The 26,015-nt window shown below is 37.1% G+C and overlaps 1 protein-coding gene across 3 annotated transcripts; it reads right to left on the bottom strand.

Annotated features, from left to right (window-relative positions):
• Positions 1 to 4,112: 4,112 nt before the first annotated feature.
• On the bottom strand, positions 4,113 to 24,903 carry tppp3 (tubulin polymerization-promoting protein family member 3). Of its 3 annotated transcripts, none has more exons than XM_053676424.1 (4): positions 23,975 to 24,903; positions 5,931 to 6,128; positions 5,292 to 5,445; positions 4,113 to 4,628 (listed from the first exon to the last, which is right to left on the bottom strand). In XM_053676424.1, exons 2-4 carry the CDS (start codon positions 6,116 to 6,118, stop codon positions 4,437 to 4,439), a joined length of 534 nt encoding a protein of 177 aa, XP_053532399.1. In that variant the 5' UTR covers positions 6,119 to 6,128; positions 23,975 to 24,903; the 3' UTR covers positions 4,113 to 4,436.
• Positions 24,904 to 26,015: the final 1,112 nt, after the last annotated feature.

Here is a 26,015-nt window from a genome sequence, read left to right as displayed (position 1 = left end):
AATTGTTATATTGGCTATTCCCAGTGCTTGTGCAATGCCTCTGATTTTCCCTCTTTGATCAGCTTCTAAATGGCTTGCTTTTCTCCCATAGACAGCTCTCTGATCTTAATGTTGGCTTATCCTTTTTAATAACAAATTGCAATCTTCACCAGTGAAACTGGTGAAGGCTAAAACCAAGAGTAGATGTTAAGACCTATTTATTGTTTAAACAAGAGCTATTTATTGTTTAAACAAGAGCTATTTATCATTTAAACAATAAGCAATCTAACAGGACATGACCTCAAAGCCAAACGTCTTCAGTCTACAGCAAAAACAAATTAATTGGCCTTGCCATTCTAATAGTACGTACATTGACTGTCTGAATTTGAGTGAATTTCATGCTTCCAAAAGGAATTTTACAATTGCAAAAATTGTTTGATTTCAGACAACACTTTTTGCTTTTCCATGTAATTTAATCCACAGCAGTGCTAGCCATTATTAAGCACAATAAACCAAGGATGAACGTGTCCTTTTTTGGTCTGCAGGCTTCATATCTGACCGACCACCTAAACAAAAATAAAAACCAACCACTCGTATAATATTGTAGTCCTTATCCACATGTAAACATTTTAACTGGAAACTTGGTGTTTTGCATAAGCAGGATTTTACAAAGACATATTTGGAAATCGGGTCTATTTCAAAGGCATTATGATAAGAAAATGAAAAAAAAAAAAAAAAGATGTTCTGAAATCCTGAGAGATGAAGTATGGCAACAGAGGCGAGTTTGATCATAGCTTTTAGTATGACCTCATTTATATGAAAAAGACTGAAATCTCTGCTTTCTCTGAGAGAAGGTTAAATATATAGCTTGCTATTGGGTTTTCTTTCAGATCAATACCTTTTTAAAAAAAAACAAAAACATATTATTAACCTGTTATGGTTGTAATCTGAACAGAAATCAATCGAATATGTGTAATGGATGTGAGAAACAAAAGTTTGTCAAAAATGCATTCAATCAGCTGCACAACTTCTACACAGAACATATAAATAGATCAAACTAATACATTTCATGAAGTTATCCCTTTAAGATTTCATTTGAATTCAGACTTGATATACAGTATGCCCTGTGTGGCATATCAGTTCGTGTTTTTCTTGCCTGTATATTATCATATAATAGCTACGGCAATATGACTCCGGTCTTCATGTAGTAATATACAGCACTTCCACATCATACTCCAAGACTGCAAACTAAGTTTGACAAGCAATTCATCAGGCAATTTATTATAAATTGAGGAGGAAGCAGCAGCAGAGCTCGCCTAAGGAAGGGTTCAAGGAATTCATCAAGTCGTGGCTTAAGGCAAAAAGGGGCCACATTTGAACAGATCCTGTCTGAGATATGGTTTTGATTAAAGACTTCCAAGGAGATGTCCCAAACAAACGTTGCCATGAACCAGCGTGTTTAGTTACAAACACACGAGGCAGGCGAGAAGTGCTGGAGCCAGGTGCCGAGCTGTTATTTTGTGTACGTTTCTGCTGCCATGGTGACGGAAGGACCCACTTCGGCATCCTGTTCCTCTCAAACAGCAGTGGAGGGGCGGTGGACACTTCACATCATTCTGTCCACTGTCCACATAAATGAGTAGCTTGGGCCTGGCTGTGTGTGTCTGGATGAGACAGGACATTAAGATCTTTTTTTTTTTCTAATCCAGGCTTGACATTTCCAGCCACACACACACATACACCATAAACTGTTATTAAAGCAGGCTTACATGGTTCACCACAGAGAAGAAACTGTATTATGTCAATACCAGGCTACAAGGAATGGTACAACACATGCACAGACTTTATAACTATGCTATGCATACATTTTAATACTTTTTTTTTCATATTCTGATCTACAGCACATTTGAGTAGCTATATTTGCTTCAATGTATGAATCACATTATTATATTGCTCATATATGCTATATTGCTTAAATAAATATGTTTGTCATTTTTATATCAGCCTTCAGTATGAAGAGGAGAAATTGTTAATGTATGGAATAATAAACGATGTAAGAAATATAAAAACAGTCTAAAATGAAACTCCCACCACATTTTCTGCAACTTAATGTATTTTATACTCTAACGTTTAATCTTGACAAAACAACATTAATCATAGGACCAAAGTCAAGGAAAATGTAAAAGTCATTCTTTGGATATCTGAAACATAGATGTTCATTATAGGGCACACTTAGTGGTTAGCACGTTCGCCCCACACCTCCAGGGTCGGGGGTTCGATTCCTGCCGCGACCCTGCGTGTGCAGAGTTTCCATCTTCTCCCCGTGCTGTGGAGGTTTCCTCCGGGTATTCTGGTTTCCTCCTCCAATCCAAAGACATGCATGGTAGGCTGATTGGCATGTCAAAGTGTCCGTAGTGTATGAATGGGTATGTGAATGTCTATGTGATTGTGCCCTGCGATGGATTGGCACCCTGTCCACGGTGTACCCCTCCTTGTGCCCGGTGCTCCCTGGGCTAGGCTGCAGGTTCCTCATGACCCTATAGGATAAGCGGTATAGAAAATGGATGGATGGATGGATGGATGTTGATTATAATATAATGATGGCACATTCTTATACTGTCCAGAAATATGTTTACAGATAAAAGACAGTATTCTAATACTAGAAGACTAATTATAACTAGTTTGTTGCTTCTTATCATCGAAGTGTCCATCAGCTTTATCGTTCATATGCATCCATCCAAGTGCAACAAGAAGGCATGCCTGCATATTTTATACTTAAAGACCAGAGAAGACTGAGGATGATGAGATTGTAATTAAACCCGCTGTAACTTAAATGGACACATCTAGCACTGTTGTCTGTAAACATATAGTGACTAATAGAGGTGAAAGGAAGGTCATCCTCACTAGTCCCTTCGCTCTGTGTTTCATAAAAAATTCAGACCTCAGTAGTCAAGAAAATGTCTTAATCATGAAGTTCCTCTCAGTCATTCGGAAGAGTTATGAACTATTTGTCTGTGGCCAGACAAAACCGTCTGAACAGAATTTTATATTTGCATAACGTCCAAACCCCACTGACAAATGAATAATGGTTGATCATTTCACATTAGTCTATGTAGAGTACACTCTTTAATGATACTTCAGGGGATTCTTTGGATAGTTAAGGGTTCTTAGCTTCTTACAAAGCTTATAATAGAACGTTGTTTTTTTTAAAAAAAAAAACTTAAATAAACTTTTTTTTTGTCAAAGGTTGTATAGTAGAAACAAAATCAGCAATGGTGTAGCTAGAGTTTTAGGTTGGAACCTCCCTGAATTATTTTTATAACAGTTCCAAATGCTTATTAGCATGTGTTTAACTTAACACACATAGAGTGGCGCTAATTACATAAATGCCATGTAACACATTAAATGTGCTATAATGATTTTCATAAAATGTCAGTGAGGTTACCATTATATTTAACCACCCCAGATGTCAAATGAATGCATTACTTCTTGGTTTTAATCATATTTTATAATCTACCAGCTACTATGATGGAGAAATGGGATTAACCAATGAGGATCATGCATTTTTCCGATTTATGTTTGAAAGGCCCTAGCTAGCTATATAAACTCTGAGCAAAGGGATGTCAAGGTGACAGGTGAAGTCTGGGTATATGTGGTTTTATAATGTAAAATTTCATTTCATTACTATCGTAGAACTGTCATAAGGGTATTTATTAATCTTGTTAATATGGAAAGACTGGTATATCATGCCTTAAATAATGAATATACAATACCATCACTGATTCTACTACTGCCTCCCACCCACCCAAACTGTATGAACATGTCGCAGTTATCAATTAAATTACATGCAGTCATTTTATTTAGCATATTTCCTTATTCCCTGGAAATTAATTCTTGACTACGCCACTGCTCATCAGTACCGAATTTGTCTGTAATCCTTTTTCATATATAGAAGACGATGTTAAAATGGCGTATTTTTTCTTTACTGCTTGAGTTCTAACCTAAGAAAATAAAAAGAGCCCAGAAATTAAATCTGCTATAATTAATGAATGAACAATTCATCATCCAGTTCTTTGTGACCAGGCAGTTCACCTTCATTAACAGAGTAGAAACTTAAAATTGTGACATCAAAATGTTTTGACATTTATTTATTTTATTTTATTTACTTTAATTAGTTAATTAGCTTTGGTATGAATGTTAAAATTGACCAGATTTAGAAAGATGCGTTAACATTTGAAGACACATTGTACAGAAACATCATAAAACGACAAAACAGTAACATTGATGCATTTAAATAACTGCATCCGGAGACCCCAGACACAGCTGTTTACATAATTTCCTGACATTCACTGGCTTCCACCATGACAAAGTTCAGGTCTGCCTTTGGTCCAGATGTAAGTGCTGATGGAAATGGAGCTCTTCCTGATTCCTCACACGTTCCACCAGCCTTGCGACCTTCACTTGGATTTGGTCTTCTCATCGTAAGACCCAGCATTCTTGTATGATGCTACATAGCCAGTGTTCTCTACAAGCTCCTCGCGGCCGCTTTTCCCTTTGCCTTTGCCACTCTCGTCAAAGCGTTCCTTGTGAGAGCCTGTGTACTTAGTGGTGTCTGTTAGTCTGTCCACTGCTCCGCTCTTCGCCACTTTCTGAAAAGCAAGTAAAACACATGATAATCTTAGAGGACGTGACAAATTACTGTGAATCATATTACATAATGCTGGATGTCCAAAAACACACTGAAAACTACAAGGTTTTTAGTTTAGGTTTTGGTGGGTTTTTTAGGTTAAAAAAGGAGTTTTATCCTGCATACTGCCAGGTTTGGGTGTGTGAGAGGTTATATATAAATCTTCATGAACACTTGCTCTCTAAGCTAAATGTAAATACAGGTGACATGAACTACTCGATCATCACTTAGTACACAGAAAGAACTGGGAATGGAGAAGCCTAAATCGAATGATTCTGCATGATGCAATATGGAAGTAATATTGACAGGAGTGCCGGTTATAAGACACGTTACAAGTTTATATTTCTTAGTAGTACTTCACAGGGACTTATATGGCAGATACTCCTCATAATCTAAACCGAATATTAAACAGAATAAAAAACTTTACAGTTATTTAATAAAGGAAAGAAATGTATAATTATGGCTGTTTTTATGCACATTCATCTTGAAAGTTCATTTTCAAGTGTACATTCAGTTTCAAACATTCATATGTAGCAGCTTGGGCTACAAGCTTATTCAGTCATTGTTTTCTTCAAAATTGTCATATACATGTATGTAGGAATTTTATACAGATTAGTGGCCTCACCGTAACACCAACATTGGTAGGTTCCTTGCCCTCAATCAGCTTGTGTATGGCCTGCAATGCTTCTTCCTTGCTTTGACCTTTGAACCTCTTCAGGGCCAGTTCTTCCAGAGCTTTCTGAAACTCCTCATAAGTGATGACCCGAGATGACTTTGCCCTAAAGTCCCATGCACAATATATATATATATATATGTGTATATAACTGGCATGTTTCAAACAGTGTTTCATTGGGGTAAGGCAAAATCTAATATTTGATTTCAAGTGAAATGTTTGTTGTTCCATTATAACAATTACAATTCAAGACACGTTTTGTAACCTTAAGAAGGTTCATCAAGGATGACTAATGGTTTGAGCTTTCTAAAGGAGTTCCACTTGAAGGAAATCCTCTGTGGTGCAGTTTACATAAGAACATGTAATGGTTTCCTCCAAGGAACAAATAGAAGAACCTTTAGGGTGCTTTACTATATTATTATCTTCTTACATACTGTATAATATATATATATATATATATATATATATATATATATATATATATATATATATATATATATATATATATATATATATATATATATATATATATACATTTTTTTAAAAATTACAGTATAACAGTAACTGTTCCAGAATTTTCTATTAACTCACTTGACTTTAGTGAAGACAATATCTGCATCGGTGGACGTGACATTTTTGCCGTCAATAACTTTGCAGTCTTTACAGAGTTTGACCCAGTTTTTGCCGTTCATCTCCTTCCCTGTGGCTTTGGTGTCTCCATGGATAGCAAACTTCTTAAAGGCACTTAGCAGCTGGTCCACATCTGTGCTCTCTGCCATCCTGCCTATGCTGGAGGAAAGAAAATCATGGTTTGATTTTTAAAACTGCAAACATGGGTTTTACATTAAAACCTTAACTAACATAATTACTATAATTGAGTGTTCTGCAGTGGTTACAAAGCAGCCCAGAAGTCATGCTTCTTTGTTTGTGACTAGAAAATCAAATCTCAGGACTATCATAAAGAAGAGTGACTTGTGCAACAGTGCTCACTTTTAGCAGTTCTATCATTGACTTGATATCAACATGATACCACAGATTTAATTTTTGTTATTGCTGCTTATGATTATAATTGGATTTTATTAACATTACAAATTGATTAAAAGTGAAAATCAAATGAAAAGACTTGTTTGACTATCTTAATGTAAGTAATGTGGCTTACTATATCTAGACAAAGAACCTTCTTAGACATTGCGTTCATTTTTAACTTTATTTTTATATTTTGCAGTGGATTTTGTGGAATGTTTGTTGTTTTGTTTCCTCCCCATTTGTATCAGGACAAAATGTAAAATTCTGCCAGCATATAAATGCAATGTTAGAGTAATATAAATTCTTTAAATCCTTTGAGCTCATGTTATATCATACATAAAAAAGGTTCTCTTGGGTTCTTTAAAGAGTTAAGGGTTCTAGTTTCTGGAGTTGACTTCTGGAGAGAAACACTGTGTTTTACATAGAGCGTTTAGGGTTCTACATGTAGGGTTCTACAGAGACCTTTTCCCCTAATGCCAAACAGAAGAACCCATTAGTCTCTATGAAGTGAAGGATGATGGACATTAGCAAAGAATGGAGTAGAGATGATGACCAGTATAGGGAGTGTATCAATTAAATCCTAGACTTCAATCAATGTTTCATCAATGGTTCTCTAGATGGTTCATGGTTCTGACCTTCTAAAGGAGTTCTTTGTGGATTGTATCAATTTACATAAAACATTCAATGGTTCCCTAAAAACAACAAACCAATGTACCTGTCTTTCAGTTAAAGTTCTTTAGTTCAATTTCAGGATCTTAATATGAGTTAAATTAACATCAACACCAGTTAAACTGAAATATCTATTTCTACAACCCAAGAGATGTAAATCCTAATTGTGGGAAGCAGTATAAGTATGTAAGGAGGCCTCTTCGAATGATCCTATGAGCCCTGAGCGGAGTGTGTGTGACTGTGGAATTTTTCAGATGGATGTCAGAAGTTTGGCAGGGGACGGCTCTACACAGAGCTGATGGACGGACAATGTGGTGGGTGGGCTTGGCCTGATTTCAACACAGCTTCCACGACCATCTGTAGATTGTTTTTAGTTCTAATACAGAAAACTACATGTACACAGGCACGTACACAATACAAGCATCGATGCAGATACACAAACTGTAATGCTGGCCATTACATTCAGAGCTGTTTTGAATTAGTGGGTGTGTATTGAGTTTGAACACGTCACTTATTTAACAAGAACAGGATAGTAGGTTTGTTTTGTACAGGTTACGGTCGATTTGATCTCCATAGTGTGATGTGTCTAAATATAGAAGTGACCACTAATCTGTGTGTTACTGCTTTTGGTGGAATAGTGAAATAAATCCCATATCACACACATACACATCCACAGCCTAAGAGATTCCCTCAGTCTGACACTACTGCTTGTGGACTCTCAGGAAGTGTCCATGGAAACCTTTACACAAACCTGGGAAACACCTACACACACAAACACACACACACACACACACACACACACACACACACACACACACACGTTTGTCTTGCTGTCCTTGAGTGCACCTTCCCTTCCATTGACATAATTATTAATGCAGCTGCTACACCTAAACCTAACCATAACCTTAACCTCACTAAGCTATTTTAGATTTTTAAATAAAAGCTGCAGTTTTTAAACAAAATATAAATTTTCCTTGTGGGGACCAGCCAAAATACCCACAAGGTCAAAACAATCAGATATTCTGATTCATGTGAGGACATTTCATGCCTATTAGATTTTTTTTTTCTTATATTATTTTTTTAAGAGTCAAAAGCTTTCCTTTCAGTTACTTAACTTAAGGAGAGCATTATACAGCCATATAAAAGTACACATGTGTAAATACGTATGTGTGTGTGTGTGTGTAGGGTGGAGGGAGGTTTTCATTTTTATATATCTTGGTGGGGACCAAATGTCCCCACGTATTCCTGGGTCCCCATAAAGTATAAACATGTCCAAACATACAACATACCTCTGCACAAAATAAATAAATAAATAAATAAATAAATAAATAAATAAATAATTTTTTTTTTTTTTTTAAATTAAAAATACATAAATTATATATATAATATTAAAATATAGGCAAAATATTCTGTGAATCCACACGTCCTGCATCTCATGAAAATTTCATATAAATGCAAAAATACAAAAAAAAAAACGTATAAATGCACACTCGAACCCTAAGCCTAACCTCACCCTATATAAGCTATCGAGCAGATTGAATCACATAAACCGTTCTGAATTTGGAAGTGTGAAAAGATTTTTGACTGTTTAAAAAGTTCTAACCTGTCATATAATGCAGATTTAAACCCGATACTTAGCCCTATTCATGACTAAATGATGTGGAACTGCACCAACCTGAAAGGTAGCACAGGTATGATTGCACTTAATCATGCGCTGATTCACTTCAGTGCACCTCATTTGTCATTACCTTCACACTATGCTCATGATATCATCTCTGGCATTTGACAGCTCTTTGGACACCAGATCATGATTGTTGATGTATTTATAGACAGGTTTAACACTGTTCTGTTTTAATAAAGCATTATTTTTCCCAGGCTTTCCTACTGACAGCCATCTGGAATCTTTAATAAACAGATAAATCTGAATATTTTATAATGATCATTGCTGAAAAGTCTAATTGGACAGAATAAAGGGACCCAACATGATCAGGTTCAATATTGTTGAAGTAGAGTTTAATGTTTAATAACACATTTACAATATCATACCAAGAAATCAGGTATCATCTCATTCAGAGTGATAGCAAAAAAAAAAACAAAAAAAAAAGTGCATCACTACAGTCTTATCATCTGTAATAAAGAAATACAGGAAGTACTTACAGGGTTTGAGCGTGCATGCAAAAATAAAGCAAATAATCAATCCATGAGTGGTGTTTGTGAAAGTATTCTGCAGCCTCGTGCATGTAGGTGTGTGTATCAGAATGTGTTTGAGTAGTGACTGCTATAAAGCTCTTACCTGTGGCACCCTGCTCCTTCCTATACTGCTACTCCAGACGCATATACACACACACATGAACTTACACCCATGCACAAAAAAACCTCTCTATATACAGGGCTACGGTCTACAGCACCACCTGCTTGCTCGCTCTCTCTCTCTCTCTCTCTCTTTCTCGTCTACCCTTTTACTCTCTTTTCAATAGAGCTTTAAAGGGCTGGGGGCTTGTTATCATCTGTTTATCCTTGTATCCATAGAGACATCCTGTTTAACATCGAGGGAGGGCAATAAAAAGAAAGTGTGTGTGAGTGAGTGAGTGAGAGAGAGAGAGAGAGAGAGAGGGAGAGAGTTAAACAATGTCACAGGGTGGAGCAGGAGTGTGTTTGTGTGTGTGTTTGTGAGTGTGTGATTGCTGATGATCGGATTTAAACATGCAGACAGTAATAGTATGTTGTCTGGAAGTAAGAATGTGAATGGGTGTGAGGTTTGGCATCTGGCTGAGATGTGTGCTTCCATACACTCATGCATTAATGCACTTCACCACATGTGCAGATTATATATATATATATACAGGTGTGTCTGTATTTGGACAGATTATGAATATGTATGAATATGAATTGTATGCATTTTCTTATGATTAGGTAACACTATAACGCATACACATACCCAACCATAGATCCATATTTACTTTCCTCACTCTCGCTCTCATATGCGTTTCTTCTTAGTTTCACCATAATTAATCATGAAATAATATGTTGAGAAATAATAAGCGAAGACGTTAAGGGGTTAACAGTAAAGCTCTGCTTAAACCGCATTCTGGCCTTCCTCTATATTTCTCTCGCTTTCTTTCTCCGCACACCGTCTGCTGCAATGGCATTACAATTTCCAGTATTGCCCACCCTACCACCTCCATTTTGTCTGGCTGGGATGAATAAACAGACGGGTGCGAGACTTTGTAATAGCCTCGAGTGAGCCAAATATGATCTAGCGCTGTCTGATGTCATTCAGAAATATATTTTTAATTATCGCAGGCTTCGGATTAAGAAGGCGAAGGAAACACGGTCTGGACCCGTTCCTACTAGTTAATGCAAGGTTTTAAACAAAACCATCGATTTCACATATTTTCTTCTACTACTTGTTTTCCTTCATGTTTTACCCTATAAATGTCTTCTTTTTCCCTCCTATTGCTGGTACGGAATGCAGTAATAATGCAAAACATCAGCATTTCATAGACAACCTTATTGTATTAATTGTTTAACAATTATATAAATGTACATTGTCTCCAACACTGAAGGAGAGCTTTTTTTCTTCTTCTTCTTTTTTTTTTTGCAGTGCTGCCAAAAGTGCTGGTGTGTCTGTGACAAACCCATGGCAGAGACAGAAACAATCGAAGAAAATCGCTCTGTTCTAGCCATGCCTCATATTTCCAAAAATCCCAAACCTCTTGAAGCATGTGTGCAAATTCGAACAACAGATTTAGTTTGATTTGTGGTTAGATTTCACTTAAATTCATCACAAAAGGTATAAACAAAAAAACCCCACCCTTAAACCTAACCGTAACCATAGTAACGTGTGAGCTGTTTTGAATCCTAGTAGTTTCCTTTAAAACTATTGTGTTCCATGTTTGTAAAATGTCCGTGCTGTATGCTGATGCTCAGCGTGTAGCTTTGTTAAACAAGTTGTAATCTGCTGTTATTTATTGAGTTAATATCTGTTGGAATGTTGAACTGTTAAGCAATCTGATACTTTACCTGTCTGATCTCATCTCCCCATCATTAATATTTGCATGGATACAGTTCAATCAGTACAACACCACCAATGGGTGTGTTTATAAGTACAAACACTCATTATGGTGTGTGTGTGTGTGTGTGTGTGTGTGTGTGTGTGTGTGTGTGTGTGTGTGTGTGTGTGCCCTTTGTGAGGACCAAAAAGAACTAAGTGTCATCATAATAATAGCTTAATGTCAGTCCACTCCCAAACGACTGGAACAGCGAGGCCAATTCAATTCTTTTTACTGTAGACATTTGGGTTTGAGATCAAAAGATGGATACAAGACGAGGATTTAGGATTTCAGCTTTTATTTCCTCTTATTTACATCTACATGTGTTAAACAACATAAAATAGAACCTTTTGTATCAGACCACCCAATTTGTAAGTGAGCAAAATTATTGGAACATGGAAAGGGTAGATGAGAGAAAGAGGGAGAACAAAAACAATTGAATTGGCCTTGCCGTTCCAATAACTTCCGAGGGGACTGTATAATTACATGGTCCTTACATAATAAATAGTGTTTTTTTACAAAAATGGCAACTTTTATGTGAAAATTCTATGAAAATATCTAGGTTATGTGGTTTAGGTGTAGGTATAACATTATTTATTTTATTTTTTTTGACAAAGCACTTTCTGCTTTTAACATACTGTATGCTCACAACACTTTACGAATCCATCAAAATATTTCACCAAAACAATTTTTTTTTACTCTTGCCTAGGATATATTCCTGCAAAGATTATGTTGTGTAAAGAGACCATTTAATAAACACAGCAGTAGAGACGTCTGCCAATTTCTAAAAAAAATAAATAAAAAAAAAATTAAAAATAGTGATTTCCTTACACGATGAATGATCAGTTTACTGGAGAGCTACACGCCATAGCGAAATGGACATATCGTTACAATTTTAAATCAAGATAATCGTTTCAGATGAAGTCTGTCAAAATGTGATGCTCCGGTACTGTCACATCATCATCAAAACAGAGAAGAGCACTTACACACACTGCACAGATGACTGTGGATACAGTTTTAACTGATAATCCAACCTGATATAAATTCTAACTGATATTATATAGAGAGGACATCAAAGTTATAGTGAACAACATGTAATAGAAAATTTCAGCATGTGAAAGATTTTCTCAGCCTGCTACACAATTAAAGATCTCCCAAAAATAGTAAAACCAAAGTGGGTGGGCGTGCATAATAGACCAGTCAGAGACTAACACCGCTATGTGATACAGCTGTGTTTGTTATGTTGCCATTGAAAGTAGGGACTTAATACTGTGATCAGTCTCAATCCACTCCCCTAACCAGATTCTATTACTGTGGCTGGGACAAAGTGATATGGACACCGTATACAAACGCCACTGAAAAACTGTATTGTGTGTGTGTGTGTGTGTGTGTGTGTGTGTGTGTGTGTGTGTGAGAACGAGAGAGAGAGAGAGAGAGAGAGAGAGAGAGAGAGAGAGAGAGAGAGAGAGAGAGAGAGAGAGAGAGAGAGAGAGAGAGAGAGAGAGAGAGATTGACCAGTGAATGTGGAGAGACAGAAAGGGACACAAACTATATATATATACACAGAAATCCATATAAATGAGTTTTACACATTTCTCTGAGAGTTTATGGAATTTGTTCCTTAGTGTAGACTCACAATGTCTATTGCCTAGCAGCACAGGCAGTCCTCAAAACTTTCATCCAAAACAAAAAGCATGCAGGATAGCTTTTTTTCAGACGTCAAGGACAATTCTGGAAGTCTGGAAATGAGACATGTATGCAAACACTTATACACATTGTCTCAGTCCTGGCTTTTAGCTTTCACTAATGTACCATACACGTCAGGGCCATACGATAGAGTCCCATAGCAGTACGCCTAGGCCGCTGTACTTGTGTTATTATCTTAAAGACATTTTGCCACTTCTTCTTCAGTTGTGTTTATGATTAGAGAATTTTTCTGAACTTTATGTAAATTTATTAAGATTATGCTCTAAGTCCAGTCACACCAATACCCAGTTTTTCAAAAGCTCTGAGGGGACAACTAGGGAAGAATTTTTCTTTTTTAAATTGCTTTCTATTTCACAATTCAGACTTTTTCCCCCCTCACAATTATGAGTTAACATCTCGCAATTCTGACATTTTTTCCTCACAATTGTGAGTTCATATCGCATAATGTTTTTCGTTTATTTCTCACAGTTACGAGTCTATAGCTTACAATTCGGACTATTTTCACTTGACATTTAGCAAGCTACAAAGAATGCACCGACAAAGCATCGGTCATTTCTCTATGAATAGACTATATGAAAACAACACTTATCAGATCGTCAAGACAAGGAAACTACACGCTAGCATGTGCTCGTTACCTGAGGCCACATTTCAGGTACTACGACAAGTAGATGTCTAAATTGTTAGAAAAATGTCAGAATTGTGAGAAAAATGTCAGAATTGCGAGATGGTAACTCAAAATTGTGAGGAAATAAAGTCACAATTTTGAGATATAAAGTCACAATGACCTTTTTTTTTTTTTTTTTTTTTTTAATAAAATAAAAAAAATCTCCATGGCAGAAACAGGCTTCCATCAAAAACGGTAATATGAAAGGAAAAAAATTAAACTCTAAATAAACTCCAAACTCCTTCTTTCTGTCATAGTCATAGTGTATGTGGAATTACCAGTGTTGGGGAGTAGCTAGAAACAAGAAGTGATCCTACTAGCTTAACTAGATCTTTTGCTAGCTGAACTATTTTCAAAATAGCATTAACTGTAACAGTAACTATCTACTTTTTTCACCAAGAAGATACAAGTCTATAACGCACTTTCCCTTTTCTCCTTATTTGTAAGTGAATCTCTAAATCTGTACATGTCTTCCTTTAAAAGAAGGGATTCCTAACTCAGAGGCCAGAATTCGATAGTTTTACTCATTTTCCACAAATCTTTAAGTAACTTGAATTGATATTTGAGTTTTGTTTTTAATGTTTTGAAGTGTTTGACAGCTGGATACAACTCCATTACAGCTTTGTTAACTGATTGTAGATTTGAATACGGCTGGACGATAAGATCACCGTTTATTATCGATATTGCGATCAATTCCAACGCATGCAGTGGCAAAGTTTTTCCACACTTGAAGCTCCACCTACATATTTCATAGTTAATGTTCTATAAATTCCCATCTGTCTCTTTCTCTATTAGTAACGTTTCCACACCCGTCCCCTCCCGACTATTCATCAACTCTTACTCAAGAGACTTTAGTGTGAGAACTAGCTGTCTTGAGTAAAGCAGAAGCTGCCCAGAACGCCAGCCCAAGTTCTCAGTGTTGTACCTCCTTTTCACAGCTCCATTTAGTTGATGGTGTGTTCCTCACTCATACAAACTCTGATTGTAAACAGGTAATTACTTGTTAAAATTCTGTACTGACTCAAAAATGATAAAAATGGTAAAATTGTACTTTGCCCCACATTTTCAATATTATTTATTTTTTTTGGAGACATTTAATTATTATTCACAGCAATTACAAAAAATGCGATAGTACATAGAAATGGTAAACTATATAGTATCATGATCCAGATTATGTATTGTGTATATCTTTAAATATCGCGATATGATCTTTTTTTCTTATACCCTGGCACTACCGAGTTCTCAATTCCAATTGGTCAGCAGCTCTGACAGTACATCTTGTTAATATTAATGAGCTCGTTCAAATCCGTTATTGTTTCTATAGTAACAAATCATTCACAGAGACTTGTATGAGCGATGGTCAAAAAAATCTAAGCCTAATAATTATTTTTTTATTTGTGTTATTTAACAAAGAAAATCATACAGTCAGAGATATGTCAAAGCTGTCTATAAGGAATTGTTATTTATTATGGAACTACAGTTATGGAAGGAGTCTCCAGAGTCAGCGCTTTGTAAGTTTTCCAACTCTGTAGGTCAGAGCATATTGTGCTTTTCTGTCTCCTTGGAAACATGACAAGTTGTGATTTATTTTGATCGTATTAACTTCAAGATAATTAAAAATAGAGATGCTAGTGAGGGAACAACTATAACAGAAGCGATAACAAGAAGTAACTTGTCTCATGGATGTTCTACAACATTAAATGTAACTATGAATGGTTAAAAAAGTATGGTGTGTCATTCGTTAATAAGTAAATGGTAATCGCAGACAAATTGCTGTGGTATAAGAGGAATAAAGCACTTCAAGACCTGCTGTTATTGGGGTGGTAACAGTATCAATGCTTCGTGTTGGGCTGCAACACACCCCCAAGTATTTTATTCCTTACATACTGTCCTGCCATTTATCGAACAAATATAACAACTGCATTTTTTTTTTTTCAATTGTTGTTCTTTTCTCATTACGGGGAATTTATTTCGATATCATTGTCTGTGTTACACATATACCACACTATACTGCTATAGTAATAGGTGAAGTATTAATTACTAAAGCGAGTATTCAAGGTGATACCTGCTCTACCACACTGCTGTGCTACAATGTTTTACACCCTTTGTTGCATGTTTTCCCCGCTTCTAAACAACATTTAAAAAGTATATAGATGTGGCCTTTGAACCGGGTTTCCTTGTTAGACTGCATTGCATGCGAACTGTGCACATGCATAGCTGCTCTGATGCTGTGATCTGGAATGACCTCTGCATGACTGATCTTCTAATGTTTAGAAAGTGTGTTTATGTTGCCATGGATACACTTTGTTATACTATCAGCCTCAGCCTGGCGAGATGCTTTGAAGGAAGCAGAAGTAAAGCGTCGTCTTTGCCCTTGTGCTTGGCATTTGAAAAACATGTCAAAATGTGATTGAACGCTGGCTCCGTGGCATATTGTGATTAACGAGTATTTGGTGTGGTCTATTCTTCAGAAGTCGGTTAAAAACGTCAGTGCACTTTTGAACTTCCGTGAAATAAAACGAAGGGTGTGTGATGCATTATACTACCGATTATATTATACTGTTTTACCATCTGCTTTTCTTTCATCTGTCTTTCATTGTTGTTTTCATAAGTAACCTTTAGGACTATGACATGAATCTATAATCTAAGTGGAGTGGTAACTATACTTTCTTTATTCAGCAGACTCATCCAGCTAACCTGGGAAACTTGACCTGTTAAGAAAGGGCATACCACAAGTGCTATTTCCTGCCGATGTTTTTGTTTAAGCCTACTTATTTAAATAGATCTAACCTGTACATGTGCGTGTCTGTGTTTGTTAGTCTGGGAAAAGTCGTCAGATGTCAACTAGGGTTTTGAAAAACTTTTTTTTTCCTGTAACATACATAATCACACTGGGTAAGGGATTCTAGGGAATGGCACACTTTGACCAATATAGTGATGTACTGTAGAGTGCTGTTTTGTGCATATCTCATACGAAATGATTTCAGAAATTAAAACAAAATCTAAGATAAAAAAAAATACAGCTTTTAACAGAGTTCAGCTGGACTAGACACAACCAGGCCTGATTACTGCAAACCCTGTTCAATCAAATCAACACTTAAATAGAACTTTTTCAACAGCATGAAGTTGGTTAAAAGGTCTTACTCAGTAACACACTATACCAAAGCTGAAATAAATTCCAGAAATAATGAGGAAGAAGGTGATTGAGATGCATCAGTCTGGGAAGAGTTACAAAGTTATTTCAAAGGCTCTGGGACTCCAAAGAACCACAGTGAGAGCCATTACCTGCAAATGGAAAAAAAAAAACTCTACACAGTAGTGAACCTTCCCAGAAGGGGCTGACCTTACAAAATTCCTCCAAGAGCACAGCAACTCATTCAGGAAGTCAAAAAGGACCCAAGGACTGCATCAAAGGACCTACAGGCCTCTCTTGCATCAATAAAAGTCACTGTTCATGACTCCACTATCAGAAAGACACTGGGCAAAAATGGCATCCATGGAAGAGTGGCGAGGTGAAAACCACTGCTAACCCAGAAGAACATTAACTCTTGTCTGAATTTTACCAAAACACAGCTTGATGATCCTCAAAACTTTTGGGAGAATGTTCTGTGGACTGATGAGTTGAAAATGGAACTGTTTGGAAGAAAGGGGTCCCGTTACATCTGGTATCAACCAAACATAGAATTCCCCAAAATAACTTCATACCTAAGCTCAGGCATGGTGGTGGAAGTGTGATGGTGTGGGGATGCTTTGCTGTTTCAGGGCCTGGGCAACTTGCAATAATCGAGGGAAACATGAATTCTGCTCTCTACCAGAAAATCCTAAAAGGAGAATGTCCAGTCTTCAGTCCGTAATATATATATATATATATATATATATATATATATATATATATATATATATATATATATATATATATATATATATATATATATATATATATATACACACACACACACACACACACACAAATATATATATATAATTTTCACATCTCTGTATTATTGTCAGCATTTATCTCTAGAAAAAAGTTAAAGTATCTGCCAATAGAAAAAGACCAAATTAGTAAATTTATATAGAAATAGGCTCAATGGTCTTATTTATGTAATAAGTTCATAATGAGATGTATTAAATACTGTAACTTTTCCATTCTTATCTTCACTTGCTAAGATACTTTTGCAGTATATTTTTTTATAATTTTATCATTTTTTTGAATATTTTTTTCTGATTCAATACTTCTGTTACTATAAATTGTGTGTGTGTGTGTGTGTGTGTGTGTGTGTGTGTGTGTGTGTGTGTGTGTGTGTGTGTGTGTGTGTGTTTTCCTGCCAATGTACTACTACATAGATCCTTCATGTTTGAGTGAGGAAGTGGTTGCCCATAATTGGTTGATGAGTCAATGTCATTTTAAACATCCTTTAGCTAGTGCTTAATCTACTTTCCTTTCTTCCTCCCACTTTCTCTAGACCTTGTGGGAATATTAACGGACACTCTTTAGCTCATTTGAAGGTGTGTGAGAAATTAGGACTCAGTAGCTAACAGGAAACAGATGTCAACTCTAGAGGAGCTGAATGCTTAGACCTGTTTGAGTAGGTTTCTACTTCCCTTCAGTCCAAAAGTCCAGCATGAGCCATCAGGACAGCTCATGTGCACATGTGAGGGACATAGTGTGTGTGTGTGTGTGTGTGTGTGTGTGTGTGTGTGTGTGTGTGTGTGTGTGTGTGTGTTTCAAGGCCACCAGAGCTGGGGCGGAAGCGGGTCAGTGGAAAATTGCTCTCCGTTCCCTCCTACTGTTGCCCCGTGGCAGGCGCTTGTGTCCACAACACTGCTATGTTTTGATGAGTAGTGGGATGGAGAGTGGGCTGCAGGCCAAAGGGTCACAAAATGGCATCACAAAACCGCGTGTATGATTTCAGCCTTTTGTTTTTCGTACAGCCGTCGCCATGGGGACAACTCCTGACAACCGAGCCTGTTTGAGGAAAGGCAGATGGAGGAGGTTTCTATGGCAACATGGATGTAAACAGAGGGAGGCATTGATAAGCATAGAGATTTGGTTGGGACATATTCCTACAAAATCAAATGCCATACTCGCGTGTGTGTGTGTGTGTGTGTGTGTGTGTGTGTGTGTGTGTTTACTTTTCCATGTTTGACATTTAATAAAAGTTCAAGAAATGGCCAGGATCAGATCTACTAAAGCGGTAAAAGACATGGTTAGAAGTATAAAGTGCCTGTACTGTTGACATCTCCATTCTTCTAGGATCAATTTTCTGTTGTGTCATTCCAAATGCTACTTGAGGGTGATTGTGTTACAGTATGTTCCTGGGTGTATTCTGGTTTTCTGCATGTGCCTCCCTCTCTCTCCACTACTCGTTTAGGAGAGAACCATGTCAATGTGGGGATTGACAGATGACCTCATCGCATTAGAAGAATATGAAGGAAGACTGTTGGCAAAATGACTGCACATGTTCACACATTACTTCAGACCTAGTTAACAACTGACACCCTTCGTATATTCAAGTTCTATACTCATTTTATGCTTTGTTAATACCTTAAAACTATTTTAGTCTTTTGACTTAATAATACAGGGTTATTCTCGCTTTTGTATTCTCAACTTAACTCCGCTATATTCAAGCTTGAGCTTCGTATATAGCAGTTTTATGCTAGTTTAGTAAATTATGCATAAAAAAAACTACATGCTTGCATGTACTTGACTTATATTAACATTTTATCAGCTGGTGGACTAGTGGCTAGCATGCGGTGCTTTCATGGCCATGGCCCGGGTTCAGTTCCTGGTCAGGGAACCTACCCCAGCCACTGGAGGGTTGCATCAGGAAGGGCATATGGCGTAAAATTGTGAAAATGGACCAGCTATAAGAGTGGGGGTTGGGTTGGGGTTCGGGTCATTGCAGGAAGTTGTACATATAGTGAGCCCTGCGGGTACAGAAGGACGATCAGGGAAGATTTATTTGCTAATTGCAATATTAAATATCATTAGCATTAGAAGGAGTTAGAATTTAACGATGCATTTCAGTCATTTACATCTCGCAGGTTGTTTGTGTGTGTGTGTTTTCTTGGGGGTAATATATATATATATATATATATATATATATATATATATATATATATATATATATATATATATATATATATATATATATATATATACACACATATACATACACACAGTGGACCGGCATATAGTTATAGAATTTTACTTTATGGCTGTCTGGATACTCTAGAAGTACCATTTATTATGTCTTTTTTTTTTTTTTTTTGGTTAGGCAGGGAGAGTAAACTACGCAAGAAGAGACACTATATTTTTCTTTAATTTTTGTTTTGAATACAGAAGGTATTTGTCAAAGGTATTTGTCAATAAACTTGCGTCAGAATAACCAATCTTCACGTCCCACTGGCACAACAAGCCTGATGTTAAATTGACTCTAGATTTTTTTTTTAAAATAATAAAATGGTATTGTAATCGTAGCAAGTGCTCTAACCAGACTACTAACTTGGAATCCGAAGAAATTAGACCCAGGCCCTACCTTCTTATGGGGAAAAAAATAAATTCCCCCCTCTGGGAAGCTTTGAAGTGTTTGAAATATAAACGGTTAAGTGTGTAAAGGGTGTAGCATTAATTTACAGACAAGGACAAGGTGGGACTGAATTCAGAACTGAGAAAATTTCAGATTTTAAAGTAAAAACAGAAACCAAAACACACTCCATAGTACATAGCCTCAGTATGAAATTGGCGGACGCTTGCTCCTGGCAAGCAGCACAAAGCACATTCAAAGCCAAATGACCTCACAATAATTAATTGATGAAATAAGACTCCTTCTTAGTCCATAATTCAGGGACTCTGAGAGGTGTACCAAAACCCTTGTTACCTCTGGGAATAAACATCAGTCAACAAACCCCAGCCAGAGCCACTGAGGTCTGCCATAAATCACATAAAATGAGTAGACGCCTGTCTTCAGCCGAGGCTGAGCCTCAGGGTTGTCATAATCCCCTGCTCGGGCTTCACCATGCCAATAATAGAGCTACTGCACAGGTCTTTAAACTCCCTTTCAATGTCAGTCACGGTGTCACTGCTAGAGGGAGGAACGTGCTGACACTGTTATGATGTCGTCATGTTTCGCTGCCATGGCTACCACGGGTGACCATGCGAGATGGATGCTGCCAGAATAAACTATCTGTCCCAACAACACAATACAACCCTATAAACAGCAACCAAAGGGATCAGGCAGAGTGTGAGAGACAGAGAGAATGTGCAACATACCCAACACCCTTGTGAAGCACTAAAAAAGCTCTGTATTTAATTACCAAAATGATCCAAATGGGTTTGGGGGAAATCGAGACCGTGATATTTTCAGACTTAGCCATCTGGATTGAGTGGGACTTTACAGGGACGGGTGTCTATAACCGATTTTATAGCTCGATCTGAGAACTTGATCCATCAGCTAAACGCCAAATGGCTTTAATTGCAAATTTAAATAAAAAACATGCTAATGTGATCCTGTAAAGGAAACAAGGGTTATTGATGTTGGCTCAGGTTCTGAAAAGACAGGAAATGCATTAGAGTAGCCTTAAGAACTTGTATAAATAGAGTAATATTCATAGCCATGTTTATCCATATATGGCAATTCGATATGCAATCACCTGTTACTGAGGATATATATGTGCTTTAATATACGAGTGTGAAGGAAATCTGTCATCAGACCTGTAGCGTTTTTGAGCTCCAACACCGCTGCAGAATCAAGAATGCATGTAAATACTAGCATAGCACCTGTCAGACTAGAGATAAACCCTATGACCTAGCGCAATGAAGACATTTTAAGGCATGCCATCCAACACAAAACAGGTGTAACACTCAACACTCGTCAGTAGACTGATGGCCGTTTTTACGGGTGGAACGTTGAGTCAGCGTGAAGTGCCACCCAAAGATAGTCTGGACTAGTTTGTGCTTGTCTTAGAAACATTCAACGTTCATATTTAAACATACTGAATACTAAGTGCTATAGTCAACTCCAAAATGATTAGCAACCTTTAAGAAAAACTCTTGTAGAAATTGTTTTTCACTAAAACACTTGGAGAAACTACATACCATTCTGTTAATAGAAGTTCTCATAAAACATTTTTTTTTAAAAGGCTTGTGACAAAATATTCACATAGATAATATTAGGGTGAATGCAAACACACTAAATCCTAGAAAATAAACTTTAGTGTTACCATTTATTTACTATTTTAGCCTAAAACCTTATTGCTTCTGGCATGTGGTTAATATTCTGTCATAGATTATCAATGCTAAATAATGATTTTGTGTCCTGGAACCATATTGGCATTGATTTGGATGCATGTTCTGCAAAATAATGTAAAAATAAATAAATAAATAAATAAATTCATTTACTAGTTTGAACCCCATTGAAACTAGTAATTTAAAAGACCTTGAAGTGTTGCATATGGAGGAGTCCAAGATCCTCTACAACTGCCTCTACCCCAATAAGAGACACTTGTGTTCTTGTTGTTGTCTCCAGGAAAAGCTTTACCAAATATCAATTTCAGGATTATGATCATTTTAAACTTTTTTTTTTTTTGGCACGAAATGATTTAGTTCTAAGAAAACTTTTGCTTAAAGAACAATATTGTTCTGGGGGGGAAAAAAATCACTATCACTAATGTCGTATTGTCTAATGTCTTAAGTATTTACCTCCCCTTAAACTTTTCACATGTTGTAGTGTTACAAGCTAGAATTGAGATGGACTGGGACTGTAATCATTAAATTACATGAACTGTCCTACACTTGATGGGGCACCCCCCCCCAAAAAAAAACAACAAAAAAAACAAAACAAAAACAAAACAAAAAAACATAAATAAATACATATCTCTTTTTTTTATTTAAGCTGCCAATAATTGTAAGTGGTTCAGTTTGTAATAGAACGAAAATTTTGTAGTTTGAATTCTGAACTCCAACAGATTTGAAATTTAACAATATGATGAAATTGTGATTAATTTGACAGAATTTACTTTTGCATTGAGGAAGCTAAATAAGAATTATAGCATTTTACCAGTATATCTTTTTTTTCTTTTTCAGCTGGTATACTCTTGCTTCTATATACCAGTATACCAGCTTTATTTCTATACACTTCGTTCAGCTGGGAGTAAATACGTGTTTGTTTGTTTTTTTTCACCTTAAGTGACAATGACACTGATTAGCTCATACAGAGACAAAGCAATACATTATTCCATATATAAAATCCACAATCAACTCATGAAGTGTTAAACAATACAGCCCACAAAACTGTCAAATTGGAAAGATTGCAAGGATTACACATAGGAAGTCCTCTGATTCCTATGTGTTTCTTCCAATATGAAGCCAATTACACTGAAACTGAAGCAGCCCCAGCAAAAGAGCTGAACTGTGTCCATTTAGAAAGCAGCCTCACGGTTCATGTATCTGTGACATTGGGCTAAAGGCTAATTTCCTCTTTAGTCCTGCATCATTACCTCATTATGAAGAATGGAACAGTTACAACAGTTTTGTTTCAGGCCATGAGAACAAACTCAATGGAGGCTTGCAGGATGAATAGGGTTTTACATCAGCTCTTGTTTGTTTCCCATTAACCTTCCATGCTTCCACATTTCTGGACTAGTGTGTTGGTGTGTTGCCATGGATACCACTTTGGAAGGACAGATGGTTTGAAAAAAAAAAGCAACCAAAAATAAAACCCCACAAAAAAACCCCACCTACAGCATGTGTGCTCACCTCTGTGAATATATTCAGGAATTTGTCCACACGTGGGACTATTATATATGACAGAAGCTCCTGATTTATCATGTCCAGAGATGTTGTGTAGAAAACTGACCAGGTGTTGAGGCTAGAATAACCTCCAGGGTGAGAGAAGTAGAAAACAGGAAGTGGATAAAAAAAAAAAAGATTTAATGTGTCACATTGCTGTACAAGAGAATAGATTTTGCAACAAATTGTTTTATGCCTGGGCCAAAGTATAAATTAAACAATCGTAACAGATGATAAAAATGTGAGAGACCCCAGATATGACAGATTTCACGGGTTTTTACACTGGATCATCCTTCAGTTATCAGACCCCATACATTACATTCAGTGGGTATAAAAAAGTCTACACACTCCGGTTAAAATGGCAGGTTTTTGTGAAGTACAATAATGAAACAAATCACTTTTTCCTACCTTCAGTGTGAAATTGTAAAGTAAACAAATAAAAGTGAAAACAATCAAACTTTTATATGGAAAAAAAATAAAAACTTAAATAAAAACCTAGTTGCATAAGTGTGCACACGCCTAAACTGATACTTTGTTGAAGCACCTTTTGATTTTTATTACTATAAGCGTGCTACATCTTGGCAATATTTATCCACTCTTTCTTCCAAAAAACGTTCTAGATCCACCAGATCCAGCAGAAGCGCTTCAGAGCGCTCTCATTATTCTATCCTGCTTTATTAATTCCTGTAATAACTATCTTTCTGTAATAAACCTTTTTTTTTACCTTCAGAGGATGAGTTTGCGAGTGTTGTCTATTTTCCACGACAATTTGGCATCCCTGGGTGGGCTGCGCGAGTCTTTTCAGCTTTTCTGGACAACAAGCAAACCGGAGGACGCTCGTGGAAAAGTTTCACTCTGAAGTCTGTGTTGACGCGAAGGCGATTTACCCTTTGTTGTGCAGAGCGAAAGAAGGATGCAGCCTTAACAGTGACTGGTATGAATCATCAAGAATTTAGAATTAGAATTAGAATTTTATGAAGTCACTGTGTACTGCTGTCTCTAGGGAAGGGAGTCAATGATATAAGAAATGCGTATATTACATTGAGAGAAGTATTACATGAAGTGAATTCTTATAAGAAGTTCCAGGAACTTCGCCTCTGCGACGGCAGAGATATTGGTGTTTCTTAGATCACCGCTTCAAAACTAAGATATATACTGACGGGTATATATTAGGGCTGCACGATTATGGCCAAAATGTTAATCCCGATTATTTATCACGATTATTCATTGATTTTAGTGACGACATATTTTTATTGCACTTTCACATTTAAATAAACAGACCGCTGCTTTCACCTCCATGTTTTGCTACATTCCTGCTAATGTACAGCAAGATATATACAGCAAGAAGTGAGAGTCTTGGGTCATGACATTTCTGCAAAGGGAAATAAACTCTCCGCAGACAGAGTATCTGCAATCTAGAAGATTCCAAAGCCTCTGATGAAGAAACAGGTTCTATCTTTCCCAGGTATATGTTCGTATTGCAGAACTTTCATTCTAAACTATTCCATTGTAGAAGCAACACTTAGAGAGATGGCAAATGTGACAGGTTGGACAGCTCATTCTCAGGTAAGTTGGATCCAGTCACTGCAGAGTTTCCCCTGTGTGTACGTGCAGTAGCAGCAGCTGAGAAAGCTGTGTTGGCATCCAGAGACCTGGTAGGTTACTCAGAATTGAACCTCTTGGTTCCACATGAGGTGTTGTTACTTCTACTTGAACAGAAAACCAACGGTGGCTGCACCATAACACTATACTACTACACATGCCGAATGTCACTATAAAACGATGTACTGTCCTTAACCCTGCTACTCTTCTTCCAACAGAGGGAGACGGGGAAACAACATGATTGTGTTGTACTGACTAATGATCTTTGCTACCCTAGAGTCGACCTGAAGGATGTTCCATTGGAAAACCCAGATCTGATCCTTTTGTGGACGGGTCTGCATCACGTGACCCAGAGACAGGTAAAAATCGAGTGGGCTATGCAGTAGTAATCACACACGAGACGGTCTGCCAGGAAGTCTCCCCTCAAACCTTTCAGCACAAGCAACTGAACTATATGCCCTCATAGAGGCATGAAGACATGCTGAGGGATGGTCAGTAAATATCTACACAGACCGTAGATATGTCTTTGAGGTAGTAAATGATTTGGGGAAACACAAGAACTTCCTCATGAGTTCAGGAACACATACAGCCCACCACAAACTAGTATCTGAGCTGCTGGATGCAGTCCAACAGAGTTTGGCGGTGCCCCCAAGGTTGTCCTTGTCTTCAAAATCGACGCATGGCAGCGACCATGCGTCAAAAGGGTGAATGGTAGCTGCGGTAAAGAATTCATTTCTCTAATGAATGTTCTCTACTCTAAAAAAAAAAAAAATTTTACGCTGTTTGCACAACTCATAATGTGGGTTGAGGTTTGAAGGTAGAGAAGGCCACGTTCCCTATGTCCAAATAGGACTCAGATGTGGTAGCAAAGGTATTGCTTAGAGAAGTAATTCCTAGATGGTAAACTCCCACAAAAAATCTCCAGTGATAATGGCACACCTTTTGTGAGCCATGCCCTTAAGTAGGTGGGTGAATATTTGGGTATTGACTTAAAGCAGCACGGTGCATATCATCCAGCTAGTGATGGGGTGGTAGAGAGAGAACAGACTGAGCAAATCCTGTTCTGAAACAGGATTAGGATGGGCTTAGTTCTTTAGTAGACTATTGCTGCAGATTGGACGAGAATTAGTAGTTAAAAGCCCGTATGACAAGATATTGGCCAC

This window comes from Ictalurus punctatus, chromosome 27 (assembly GCF_001660625.3).
Source record: "Ictalurus punctatus breed USDA103 chromosome 27, Coco_2.0, whole genome shotgun sequence".
In the NCBI taxonomy this organism is placed as follows: domain Eukaryota; kingdom Metazoa; phylum Chordata; class Actinopteri; order Siluriformes; family Ictaluridae; genus Ictalurus; species Ictalurus punctatus.
The sequence above is the reverse complement of the archived record's forward strand: the minus strand, read 5'-3'. Positions and strand labels throughout refer to the sequence as shown.